The sequence below is a fragment of the Gymnoscopelus braueri genome (genome assembly GCF_963280865.1).
Source record: "Gymnoscopelus braueri genome assembly, chromosome: 1".
In the NCBI taxonomy this organism is placed as follows: domain Eukaryota; kingdom Metazoa; phylum Chordata; class Actinopteri; order Myctophiformes; family Myctophidae; genus Gymnoscopelus; species Gymnoscopelus braueri.
In genome coordinates, this window is record NC_137603.1 from 11,139,922 (window position 1) to 11,154,490 (window position 14,569).

At 43.4% G+C, this 14,569-nt stretch overlaps 2 protein-coding genes across 2 annotated transcripts in view; both read right to left on the reverse strand.

Moving 5' to 3' along the window:
• LOC308084293 (tyrosyl-DNA phosphodiesterase 1-like) overlaps nt 1–14,569 on the reverse strand; it is a 142,214-nt gene that overhangs the window by 81,170 nt on the left and 46,475 nt on the right. The gene's annotated exons all lie outside the window — the stretch shown is intronic.
• Nucleotides 13–768, reverse strand: LOC308079072 (microfibril-associated glycoprotein 4-like; the record flags this gene model as incomplete). The annotated part of the gene is made up of 2 exons (XM_080420410.1): nt 13–671; nt 762–768. The coding sequence occupies 2 exons, from the start codon at nt 766–768 to the stop codon at nt 148–150; spliced, it is 531 nt and encodes a 176-aa protein (XP_080276536.1). The 3' UTR covers nt 13–147.

Consider the following 14,569-nt stretch of genomic DNA (forward strand, 5'->3'; position numbering starts at 1 on the left):
CCACTGTAATAATATGGGATACAATACATATATCTACTGTATGAGTTTAGGATTAAATCAAACCATGAAAGAGAGTAAATATTGCATCATGCCTTTTATACCACGGCTGTGCTTTTCTAAAATATATGCATGCGAACCTAAACATGTTTAAGGAACACGTCTGATCTTCATCGCTACAGCCTTCAGGGAGTAATGATTACCCTTCCAGTTGTACCAGTTTACACCTGTTGCATAATGAGCCGTCTGTCCCCAAAGGTAAACACCATTGATGTTAGCAGAGTGACATTTCTTGTACCAAAATGCACCGTAATAAACACTTGCACAGTTCTTGCTGTGAGTGTCCTGATCTTTGTCAAAGGTTGAGAATTTCATTCCATTGTGATAGGCCAGTGAGTTTCCTGCTCCTCCATTCTTGAAGCCAGCAACCTGCAAGTTGTAGCCATCAGCCTCAGAACCCACAGAGAAAGAGGAGTAAGAGGCAAACGCTGTGTTTCCCTCAAAGTCTTCCATGTCGACCCTCAGCTGATACTTTTTGTCCTTGGTAAGGAGATGCATGTTCTCCAGTCCCAGCCAGTACTCGCCTGATGCGTCTCCAAACCCAGCTTGGTACTGAGCCCAGGGTCTGTAGAAGTTCACAGTGCCGTCCACTCTTCTCTGGATGCGAAGGACCACTAACCCCAGATGAAGCGGAGAGTGTGAGGAAAAGATTTCACTCTTTACATGACGGATGACGCCCTAAAAAATGCTGTCCAAAATCAGACAAAGCATGTCCACGACAAAGCAAATAAAGATGGAGCCACAAGAGAGCCCAGAAACACCACCAGAGAGCCCAGAAAACCAAGACATGGATGAGACACCAGAGGGTTACACAGGGTCATACCTAGGTGGCCCCTGGTACGGAAGCCAGTACAGAACCCAATATCGAGCAAGAGGGTGGACCAGAAGAGGTGCCACCAGAGGGACCAACCACCACCATGACAGAGGAGAAAGCAACAGATGCAATGAGACTACCGAGGGAAGAACAACAATCGAAGAGACTCCAGATAAGCAATCATCGATGACCAGTGTTCCAGAGCATCCAACCACGTCCCAGGTGCCATGGAGAGGGAGAGGCAGAAGCAGAACCAGAGGGGCCAGAGACCACTATCACATAAGATGGTAAGAAAGGAGGAAGAGAAATATATAAAACATATAACACATATAACCTGGTACACCAGCTACATATAACACATATAACCTGGTTACCAGTACATAAGAGTGGTAAAATGATTCTTTCTAAGCATAGGCGATTCCCAACCTCAGACGGCTTGGTCGGCTGGGGTCATCGGGAATTGCGTTTGTTGTTTTGTTTGTTATTTTAGTTTGTTTTTTGTGGAGCCCAGCCTGGGAGAGACTGTACGCAGTCTGAGCCAGAAGGGACTCTGAAGATAGTTAGGGAACCATTATATAGGAAGAATCATTATATAATCCCAAAATGTGAAGAAGGAAAAAGAAAATGTGTTGTGAAAGAAACATGAATGAAAAAACATATCTATCTACTATAAGGTGTTCAAAACATATTACTAAGACATGTATTTCCTCTCTTTTTATGTCCATGATGACAGAGTTCTGGCTGGGAAACATCTTCCGCACGCCGCAGTAGAAATGGACAACTATACTTGGCTGTGTATTTCTAGGCACAGCACAAGTGGACTGGGATACTGGACAGTTAACGTTTCGTGTCACTTGAAAAGTGACAGAGGAAGGATGATTGATGGGTACGGTCGGTACCAGAAAGAACTGTCACATCGAAAGTTTTCTGAACTATCGCGCTTTTGCACTATGGGACGGAGTACGGAAGACAAATATTAGTTGAGGGAAGCGGGAAGCTTTGTTATAAGAAAAGAATTGCACGCACACGCAGAATGTGCACGCAAAAGAAAATGTGATTAATGTTTATGCATCGTTTATTATTAACCATCACAGCCATTATACAGACAGTCATTATACAGACATTATACATTTATTGGGATTTTCATTTATTAATTTCATTTATTATTAATTTCATTTATTATTACATTTATTATACAAGTAGAATGGTTTACAAAAGTACAAGGAGAGGACAATCGTGTATTACTTAAGAGTATTTACAAGTGCATCATACCAAAACGAAAACGAAAGAGTAATTGACTAGACGCACATTGATTAAAAAGTAATGAGAGTAAAGGAATTAATTGGTCAAAACCGACAGTAATTGGTAGGAATGTATCTTTTAAAGTCCTTCGTGGATACAGTATCCAATATATGGGAAAGTAACACATGAATGTTGAGTGTATTATATGAATCATATACTGAGTGTTTGAGTGCATTATAAGAATGTTTCGACTGCACATTATGCACTTTATGAAGGGAAAGCCATACTTAGCAAAAGCCACATACTTCGCAGAGATAGACAACCCGACCTGGCAATCCCGACCTGGCAAAGATAGACAAAAGTATTGTCTAGAGGAAGGATTATGTCGGGGCAATACAGGTCGTGACCTATGACCTGGGCCTTAGTTAAAACTGTATAACTGTGTATGACTGTGTATGAGAGTTCTGTAGTAACTGAGAATATTCTGAGATACACTTCTCATACAGTGTGTTCTCTGCTACACAGAGAGAACACACAGAGAAAGTACTAAAAGGAGACTAAACTAAAGTATATTCCCTAAACTGTATTAAATCAATTGTAGACGGTGCCCAGAAGTGGGTGTGAACCTAAAAACTAATACATGCCCAGAATTGAAGGTCCCAAAAGCCAGAATTAGAGGTAAATCAGGCATAAGAATCCCTCTACTGACAGCGACCATCCCTAGTGATAGCGTATGACGCACAAGGTACACAGGTGGTTGGCTCTTGATTAGGGATCAAACTTAGAACGCTCGTGGCACAGTAACCTCGGGCTCATAGAAACCAATGACAAGAACACATAAGGGAGGGGGGGATGCCTCGTACGGAGGATCAATTAATCTTAAGAGATGCAAACTCATGCGAGAATGACTTTGCAAAATAGTACGCAAATAACAGATGATGTTCGACACTGGGGTCCCAGGTGGGACACAGTGGAGAGATAACACATATTTGGATGATGAGAGAATGATGGTGATGCCCAGATATATTAGGGGGATAGACCCTTTTCGGGCAGAGATATTCCGGAGACCTGAGAGTCAACATCGTTGCTGCAACTGCTTGAGCTTTGCTGTTACTTATTGTAATAAACCATTTCTACTGATATAACTAACGTCAAGTTTGAGAGTGTTTTCATTCTACCAATCCATCACTGGGAAGACTTAAGGATCCCAAGGTACTACTAAACCCACACTGTCCACTTCCCTCCATCTGTGTCCATTTCACAGTAGACCTTGGCAGGTCCAGTGCAGACCCAGTCACACCCACCCAGTTTTCTAGTCTGTCCAGTAGGATATTGTGGTCTATCATGTCGAAAGCAGCGGAAAGGTCAAGTAACATCAACACAGTACAGCAGCCAGCATCTGTGTTCATCCTGATGTCACTTAAAACTTTCAGAAGTGCAGTCTCTGTACTATGGTGTGTTCTAAAACCAGATTGAAACATTTCAAAGAGTGAGTTGTCGTTTAAAAAAGTTAAACGTTGAGAATAAACCACTTTCTCTAGTGCTTTGGAGAGAAAGGGTAATTTCGAAATTGGTCTGAAATTGTTAAAATTGGAGATGTCAAGGTTTGATTTTTTCAACAGGGGTTTTACTACAGCTGACTTGAAGATAGAAGGAATAACACCGGAGGATAGTGATTTATTGAATATTGCTAAAATGTCTGGAGATAAAAAGAGGGAAACCTCTTTTAAAAATGTGGTGGGTAGAGCGTCTGCAGGGGTGGAAGAGGGTTTCATGCTATTAATAATATTCAAAAGGTCAGGCTGGGAAACTAAATCGAAGGAATTTAAGTATTGCGATACCTCCCTGTGTGGTAGAATGCACAAAGAAGGTACAATTTGGGTTCTAATGTTTGAGACCTTGTCTAAGAAGAAGGCCTGAAAGGCTTCACATCTCTCAGTGGATATAATTTCACTGGAGTCGGAGGGACGACGTGTAAGAGAATTAATGGTGCTAAAGAGAAGTTTGGGGTTATGGGGGTTCGAAGCAATTAGATGGGAGAAATATTTTGATCGTTCCTCTCTCATTGTGCTGTTTAATTCTTTTAAAAGTGTCTTCATGGCATTGTGATTAGAAAGATCTTTAGAAGCTTTCCATTTACGTTCTGCCTGTCTACATGCCCTTCTTATGGACCGGACTCTGTCATTTACCCAAGGAGGTTGTAATGTTGACAAGAGTGAGGGATTAGATAGTTTAGTCCTTAGTAGTGGGGTAGATGGTGTACACACCACTCTCTGTGGAGACTTTTTTGTAGATTTCCTCACAGTCCAGAACCAGGTTGAGTTCACCACGAGGAGCAGAGTGGACTGTTACAGCCAGAAACAGAACTGCCACAACAAGTATCATCTTGAGGTCTTTGAGTTGTAGCTTGTTGTTGAGATCAAAGGACTTCTGAGTGTGTTGAGTGTATGTTCAGCTGAGTTTGAGAACCTTCTTTTATAGTTAAGAATGATGACGTAATGATACTGAAGAGATCGTATGATAGCTAAAAGTAATCTGCCACCAGACCAGTCTGAGCATTGTGGCTGCCAATACATTTTAGTTACATAAGTACACACACACACACACACGCACGCATGCACGCACAAACACAGGCGCGCACGCACGCACGCACGCACACACGCACGCACGCACGCACGCACGCAAGCACTGCTCCCCGAGACACTGCCCCCTAGTGTCCACTGCTCCTGTCACTAAGGATGGGTTAAATGCAGAAATTGTTTTCAAAAATATCCAGTGACAAATACCACAGTCTCTCAGTTATAAAGCTTTGTACGATTATGCATTATGACGTGAATTAATATTTTGAATATGAGCTTGGTGAAAAGAAAAACATCCTTTAACTCGTTAAAACCGTGAAAGCATCTGTGTCATTTTATAGATATTAGCGTTGGCTATTGAAAAATAGCAGATATACAAGTTCACAGCGCGTCACTTCATGCGGTGCTGAGAGCTTGTACATCTGCTATTTTTGAACATGTTTGAAGATTTTTTTTTTAACCTCCTTGGCACGAACAAGTTTGAGAACTACTGATTCAGAAGGCCTTTGTAGAATCAACCTCAGGTCTTAATGGGTTAATAGTTCCTGGCAACACAACCTGTTTACTATATTTAATGAACTTATATCATACAATACTAGACAATACTAAACACTAGCTGTTGGTATACACACACACACACACACACACACACACACACACACACACACACACACACACACACACACACACACACACACACACACACACACACACTCTGTGACTGCACAGCTGTTCCCTAAACTGCGTGCGTGCGTGCGTGCGTGCGTGCGTGCGTGCGTGCGTGCGTGCGTGTGCACTTTTATTTCCCGTGTTGTGTTTGTTTTGGATTCTCTGACATTGCATTGTTTCCTCTGGTTGTGAATGGGTCTACACTTGGCCCTCCCTGTGGAGGCAACAGAGTAGTGTTAGATGGGGTGTGGCAGTATAGGTCACTGGTTCTCAACGCGGGGTCCGGCGACCAGCACGGGTCCAAATGGACCCTTATGGGTAACTCTCAGTTACATTAACACTGATGATTTTACCGTGTAAATGTGGGTCCCAGAGATAAAGATTTGCATCAAACAGGGACTTTATACATTTCAATGAAATCAACAATGAAAAAGAAAAAAAGGTTGACAATCACTGAACTAAACTCTACTGGAACCTCAATCTACATGGTACAAGCCTTAGTGTTAATTCAATCAAATGTTCCATTTGGTTCTATTTGTACACTATCAAATAGATAGTGTCGACCCGACGTTGAGATCCAGTGGACTACAGTAGGTGATGGGAAGAAGGAGCACCGATTTAAACTCTCTCTTAAGGACGCAACACTTAATCAAACTAATCGATTCAATCGATTAGAGAAAGGAAGAAACAGAAAAAACAGGTCAGATGTCAATATGGGCAGTGTACATGATATACATACTGTACATGGTGCGTGGTTAAAATAGCAGTTAAAATAGCAGCAGATGTAGGCGCACGGTTGAACAAAAATATCACTAAAAAGAGCAGCAGATATAACAATATCTGTGAAAGAGTATGCGGTTGTTAAATGGATTATATATGACAGTAATAGACACAGATGAGACAACACAGTCTCACTCCGAAGAAGGCACATATTGCCTTTTGGTCAGAACCCCAGGAAGGCACTATGTGTCGTCCATGTCCGCCCTCGACGATAATATGCGCCTTCCAGGGCACCCATAGACATTAATAGAATTCTTCAAAAGGCAGCCTGCGCCTTCTTAGACGTTCCATTGATAATACATTGGACTGACACACAACGTGAGCTAAGAGACTTGGTTGAAATGCACCAGAGCACAAACCACCCACAAAAACCTGACAATATTCTGAGCATTTCCATATTATTTTGGTAATTTTTCGATGAGTATTTGTTGAGAACGGGACATTTGTTTGACGTTTCCAAGCCCATGACGTCATGGCAGATTACTTCCGCAGTGTCCGTCACGGGCGTCATGGCTGAACTTCAGCCTTTTTTTTTGCACTACTTTTTCCATTACACTCGGTACATCTACATTAACGTTCAAATCTCAAATATAAAGTGCTTACCTAATGGCCACGGATGTTACAATTCTGTACGGGTCCTCAAAAATACCTGTATCTTTTGTATTGTTCAATAAAAAGCATTTTAATCCGATTGGTGACCATTTTCTTCATGCTTTTTACTGCGTGACCCTATTGGTTGGGAGGTGTATTGCACTCTGATACATTATAACTCTGTGAGAAAATGGCAGCCAATCGGATTAAAATGCTTTTTATTGAACAACACGGAATATACGGGTATTTTTTAGGTACCGTACATAATTGTAACGTCCGTGGCCATGGGTTAAGCACTGTATAATTGAAATCTAAACGTTTATGTAGATGTGCGGGCCGTAAATGGAAAAAGTGCAAACATCAGGTTGAAGTTTCGTCAGGGCTACTTTGAAACCGAACTTTCTTCCCACCATATAAATGCTGCTACTATCTATCTATCTATCTATCTATCTATCTATCTATCTATCTATCTATGTGTTTAACACAGGGGTTTTCTGTTCAAGGCCAGGCAATCACCTTGAATGTTGTTGATGCTGTTAATATATCCCGAATCAAATAATAATAATAATAATAATAATAATAATAATAATAATAATAATAATAATAATAATAATAATAATAATAATAATAATAATAATAATAATGAATAATAAATAATTGTGCTTAGATAATTTAGAATGTTAAATGCAGGGGTTTTCTGTTGAGGACCAGGCCGGCACAACCTTGAAATAGCCTAGTTACCATACATATTAAACCTATTTCTAATTAAAATATATATTATCTAACTCTTAACCGCTAATTCCTGGTGCATACTAGAATACGCCTACTACATCCGGATCGTGATGTAGACAGTTTCCGTATCCGCTAGACCGGATACAGACCACTTCTGCACTGCACACTGCACTGTTGTTGTATGTAACTCCTTCTCAGGGTAAGTGAAGTCTGTTCTATGTGTATGCATTTATAAGATATAAATCGTTAAATATACACCACGAAATGATAGAACCAGGCCATGGCGTCATTGTTCACATGTTAGTATATAGCAAGTTGTTTGATCTGGACAAGTTAAAGAAGACTATAAGTTTGGTTGGACCTTGCTAAGCTAACCAGCTAAACCAAAACAACGCGCCGCACTACGATGCACCAGTAAATATTGTACTTCTCCTGTACAAATGCAACATATAGGGTGCTTACCCGGTTGCCCCAAATGTTAACTAGCAGTCCGGAGTCTTTGTGCAATGTATTAGTCCATGTTTTTCAATAAAGAAGTGTTTTAATCCCGTCTGTGGCCGAACGCCATTCCCCCCCTCCTTTATTCCCCTTTACCTTGAGTGTAATTCCGCTTTTGACCTGATGCGCCCCGTCACTACCGCCATTGGGAACTTCCAACAGAATCGTCCACAGACGGGATTAAAACACTTCTTTATAGATACTTACGGTCTAATACATTGCACAAAGACTCCGGACCGCTTATTAACATTTAGGGCGACCGGGTAAGCACCATGTGTATATTTTTTGTACATTTACGGGCTTTACTGGTGAATGTCCAGCATTGAAAGTCAGCTATTTTCAACATGAATTAAAACGGAATGCAATATTGTAGGGCAGGGGTCTTCAACCTTTTCAGGCCAAGGACCCCCTTAACTGAGAGAGAGATGAAGCAGGTACCCCCTAGCTGAGAGAGCTATGAAGCAGGGACCCCCTAACTGAGAGAGAGATGAAGCAGGGACCCCCTAACTGAGAGATAGATGAAGCAGGGACCCCCTAGCTGAGAGAGCTATGAAGCAGGGACCCCCTAACTGAGAGAGAGATGAAGCAGGGACCCCCTAACTGAGAGAGCTATGAAGCAGAAGCAGGTACCCCCTAGCTGAGAGAGCTATGAAGCAGGGACCCCCTAACTGAGAGAGAGATGAAGCAGGGACCCCCTAACTGAGAGAGAGATGAAGCAGGGACCCCCTAGCTGAGAGAGAGATGAAGCAGGGACCCCCTAGCTGAGAGAGCTATGAAGCAGGGACCCCCTAACTGAGAGAGAGATGAAGCAGGGACCCCCTAACTGAGAGAGAGATGAAGCAGGGACCCCCTAGCTGAGAGAGCTATGAAGCAGGGACCCCCTAACTGAGAGAGAGATGAAGCAGGGACCCCCTAACTGAGAGATAGATGAAGCAGGGACCCCCTAACTGAGAGAGCTATGAAGCAGAAGCAGGTACCCCCTAGCTGAGAGAGAGATGAAGCAGGGACCCCCTAACTGAGAGAGAGATGAAGCAGGGACCCCCTAACTGAGAGAGAGATGAAGCAGGGACCCCATAACTGAGAGAGAGATGAAGCAGGGACCCCATAACTGAGAGAGAGATGAAGCAGGGACCCCCTAACTGAGAGATAGATGAAGCAGGGACCCCCTAACTGAGAGAGAGAGATGAAGCAGGGACCCCCTAGCTGAGAGAGAGAGATGAAGCAGGGACCCCCTAGCTGAGAGAGAGATGAAGCAGGGACCCCCTAACTGAGAGAGAGATGAAGCAGGGACCCCCTAGCTGAGAGAGAGATGAAGCAGGGACCCCCTAGCTGAGAGAGAGATGAAGCAGGGACCCCCTAACTGAGAGATAGATGAAGCAGAAGCAGGTACCCCCTAGCTGAGAGAGCTATGAAGCAGAAGCAGGGACCCCCTAACTGAGAGATAGATGAAGCAGGGACCCCCTAACTGAGAGAGAGATGAAGCAGGGACCCCCTAGCTGAGAGAGAGATGAAGCAGGGACCCCCTAGCTGAGAGAGCTATGAAGCAGGGACCCCCTAACTGAGAGAGAGATGAAGCAGGGACCCCCTAACTGAGAGAGAGATGAAGCAGGGACCCCCTAGCTGAGAGAGCTATGAAGCAGGGACCCCCTAACTGAGAGAGAGATGAAGCAGGGACCCCCTAACTGAGAGATAGATGAAGCAGGGACCCCCTAACTGAGAGAGCTATGAAGCAGAAGCAGGTACCCCCTAGCTGAGAGAGAGATGAAGCAGGGACCCCCTAACTGAGAGAGAGATGAAGCAGGGACCCCCTAGCTGAGAGAGCTATGAAGCAGGGACCCCCTAACTGAGAGAGAGATGAAGCAGGGACCCCCTAACTGAGAGATAGATGAAGCAGGGACCCCCTAACTGAGAGAGCTATGAAGCAGAAGCAGGGACCCCCTAACTGAGAGAGCTATGAAGCAGAAGCAGGGACCCCCTAACTGAGAGAGAGATGAAGCAGGGACCCCATAACTGAGAGAGAGATGAAGCAGGGACCCCCTAACAGAGAGAGATGAAGCAGGGACCCCCTAACAGAGAGAGAGATGAAGCAGGGACCCCCTAACTGAGAGAGAGATGAAGCAGGGACCCCATAACTGAGAGAGAGATGAAGCAGGGACCCCCTAACAGAGAGAGAGATGAAGCAGGGACCCCCTAACAGAGAGAGAGATGAAGCAGGGACCCCCTAACAGAGAGAGAGATGAAGCAGGGACCCCCTAACTGAGAGAGAGATGAAGCAGGGACCCCATAACTGAGAGAGAGATGAAGCAGGGACCCCCTAACAGAGAGAGAGATGAAGCAGGGATCCCATAACTGAGAGAGAGAGATGAAGCAGGGACCCCCTAACTGAGAGAGAGATGAAGCAGGGACCCCCACTGTATATAACATACAGTTGTGTTGCAGATTAACGCTTTTCATAGATGTTGGATTCATGTTAATGTGTATTTTCAGACATTTAACCACTTAAACCGCCAATACTTAGTAAACTTTCACTCTGTACTTGGTCTGCTCTTTTTTCCCCTCTTTGCCGAAAATAGCAGATCTACAAGCTCACAACTCCTCGCAGCGTGAGGCGCTGTGAGCTTGTAGATCTGCTATTTTTGGCTAAAGTTGTCCTTAGAATAGGGATGCTATGGTTCAAGTGGTTAATGTAAAAGACAATGATCCTATCGCACAGAGATTTGGCGGACCCCCTGTAGCAACAGGACTACCCCCCTGTAGTCCTGATAAATGGTTACTCTCTCCTGATTTTCTGTTTCTCTCTTTGAAGATTTTAATATGCAGAGGTTTGAGGACCTTCTATGGCAGTGGTTCTCAACCTGTGGGTTGTGACCCCAGGGGGCTCCCCACATTATTTTGGGGGAGTCCCCAGATGACAGTGAAGTGACAATTAAGGACTTTTAAGACCTTTTTAATACCAAAGAAAATGACAAAGAAAAAAGACCATTACTGCATTCAAAGTAATCAACAGACTATTCTATTAAAACAGGTAAAACATTGGCCAAATTGGCAAATAATGTAAGAAAAAGGCAACAATTATGAAAATAGTCGATCTACAAGTTCACAACGCATCGTAACGCGGGGCGTTGTGAGCTTGTAGATCTGCTATTTTCATAATATTTATCTGTGGAACCGAGTCAAACAAAATGTATTTAATATCTGTACGTTCTCACTGATAAATATGTTATGTGTGTCCCATTAATCTTCCTTAACCTTAACCTTAACTTCCTTAACCAAACTGTTTGTTTGTTATTCTATTTAACCAGGAATAGTTTGGTGACCACCGGAGAGACGGGTGACAGTCGGAATGTAGACGGCATCCGGGAGCAGTATGGGTTGGCGCCCCAGCCTGTGTCTTCCGTGAGGAAGAAGCCCAACAAATCCACGGTGAGGCCTTTAAGGAGGGCCATTCAAGCAAGCCGCAAGGGGAGCCTGCAGTACCACCACGGGCCAAGAAACCATCACGCCAGAATGAAATGTTTGGAGTGGGGGAGTCTGGTGCAACGCTCAGGTCCTGGACCTGGTGAGGAGGAGCCCGGCCAGGAGGCCATCCACAGAGCCTAGCTAGCCCCTCCACGTGCAGAGCCTCTCTTCTCCCCCAGTCCCGGCGGCAGAGTAGTTCCGGACAAGCGGATTGAGTGCCCTGCGATACTGGAACACTTTCTTTTGACAGACTGTTTCCCATATATTGGATTACCTCCGTTCGTGTGGATTATTTATACCCCTATTCGTTCATATACATTGTGGATTTGACCTTTAGTCAGCCATATGCATGCACTCTATTCAGGAAGGCAAAGGGCAGTGCCAGTTTCATCCCCTTTGCCATTGGGCTCCTTAATAAACCCTGATCCACCTCACCTGGTCGAACTGGACTTGCTTGCTAGACCCCCCACGCACACGCACACAGGCACCTGGATGGACTCTGTGCTAATCATTCCATGGACTTGCATACATACATGCACGCACACATGTCATACACAAACACATTCTGGGTGCTCCACCACAAGTGTGGAGAGGACATTGCTTTCTTTTAAAGTCTCTTTTAAATTTAGAATTTTATCTTTTATAGAATTGAAGTACTTTGCTAGGTGTTTTGATCTTATCTAATCTAATCATTATTAGCATACTTATAATGCCATATGATCTTCTTTATAATCCTGTATAATTATAGTCATAAGAACTAATAAATACTCATAATGCTTTATAACAATAAGCATGTCACAATATACAGCATTCTATAAGGACTTATACGGTCACGTATAAATGCAATGTTATATGCTTGTAGCACTATAATTACAATTACATTATAAATAAGTATAAGCACTCCTAATGTAATCAGAACACAGTAGTCATATGGTCAAGTATCATGATACTTTATAATTACTGGTCACTCACTGACTTTTTTATCACAATATTTGGTCCAATGTGTTATGTATGCATGTATGTTTATCTATCTAAACTGTTTGTTCACAAATGACAGGTATGTTATTTAGACTGCATCCGGTTCGGCATGTTTTGTATCTTGCACTAAATTGTTTTCTTTGAACGATTAACTTTGTCCTGCAATTTGGTGAAATAAAAATCCTGCTTTTTGAATTTGATTGGAGTGATTGAATAACAATGCCCTTATTAAAACATTACAGTACAGTCATTTAACAGACACTTTTATCCAAAGCGACTTACTGCAAAACCATACTGCATTAAAGTCTTAGACCTATATGTGAAGTTCTAAGATTTGCTGTAGAGATACACCTTCAATTCATAGATACATACATATAAAGACAAACAATGATATAGCCTACAGTAATATGCAAAACATATCATATATACGAGTAGTAATAAGACAGAAAGATATGTACTGTAAACAGTTTGGGGTTCGTTTCCGGTGATGAGCTTAGACATTTTACAGGGGCCAGTTACAATTTGCAGTCTTTTGGAAGAGGGTAAGTCCTCCACTTTGCTAATCCCATCGGTAGGTAGGTACATAAAGGGCATGACCTTTACACCATATAATAATAATAATAGTAATAATAATAAAGACAATTAAGAGAACCGTATGTCCGTGTGTGAGGAGACTTATATAGGCGCGTTCGGGCTGAGGAGCTGATTAAGAATCCATTGTCCGATTGTGTTGGCGCCCCCTAGTGGCCAAGTTATTCAAGAAGCCCCGTAACCCTAGTTTTCAGAACCACATGTTTGTGTGTGAGGAGAGTTATATAGGCGCGTTCGGGCTGAGGAGCAGATCCAGAATCCGTTGTCCGATTGTGTTTTCGCCCCCTAGTGGCCGAGATAATAGTGAAGAACTGTTCAAAAAGAGTAAAAACTAAATCGGACACCAGATTACGCATCAGCGCGCCGCCCCGAACGCGCTCGTATAACTCTCCTTGCACACGGACATACGGTTCTCTTAATTGATAGCTAATTGGTTAGCCTATCTCGCTTAATATCTCGAATACAATAAGGACTTAGAGTCCAATGTTTGGATATGTTGTTCAGCTCACCGAGACGCACGTGTGGATATCTTGTTTGTCCCTCTACGACATTTATTTTATTTCTGACTTTGTCTCTCAGTATGGGTCAACGTTGTACACCTCTATGTACCTTGCGACAGTGTCAGAAGCAAACGTTAGAAGTGTCGTAGCGGGACAAACAAGACATCCACGCGTGCGTCTCGGCAAGCTGTACAACATATCCGAACGGCGGATTCTAAAAACGTATCGTTATGGAGATATATTGTGTTATAGCGCGAAATAAGTTGAGATTAGACCCCAGCCAATTAAGGAGAACGGTAAGGCCGTGTGCAAGGAGAGTTATACGAGCGCGTTCGGGGCGGCGCGCTGATGCGTAATCTGGTGTCCGATTTAGTTTTTATTCTTTTTGAACAGTTCTTCACTATTATCTCGGCCACTAGGGGGCGAAAACACAATCGGACAACGGATTCTGGATCTGCTCCTCAGCCCGAACGCGCCAATATAAGTTTCCTCACACACGAACATGTGGTTCTGAAAACTAGGGTTACGGGCCTTCTTGAATAACTTGGCCACTAGGGGGCGCCAACACGATCGGACAATGTATTCTTAATCAGCTCCTCAGCCCGAACGCGCCTATATAACTCTCCTCACACACAAACATGTGGTTCTGAAAACTAGGGTTACGGGCCTTCTTGAATAACTTGGCCACTAGGGGGCGCCAACACGATCGGACAATGGATTCTTAATTAGCTCCTCATCCCGAACGCGCCTATATAACTCTCCTCACACACAAACATGTGGTTCTGAAAACTAGGGTTACGGGGCTTCTTGAATAACTTGGCCACTAGGGGGCGCCAACACAATCGGACAATGGATTCTTAATCAGCTCCTCAGCCCGAACGCGCCTATATAAGTCTCCTCACACACGGACATACGGTTCTCTTAATTGTCTTTATTATTATTACTATTATTATTATTATATGGTGTAAAGGTCATGCCCTTTATGTACCTACCTACCGATGGGATTAGCAAAGTGGAGGACTTACCCTCTTCCAAAAGACTGCAAATTGTAACTGGCCCCTGTAAAATGTCTAAGCTCA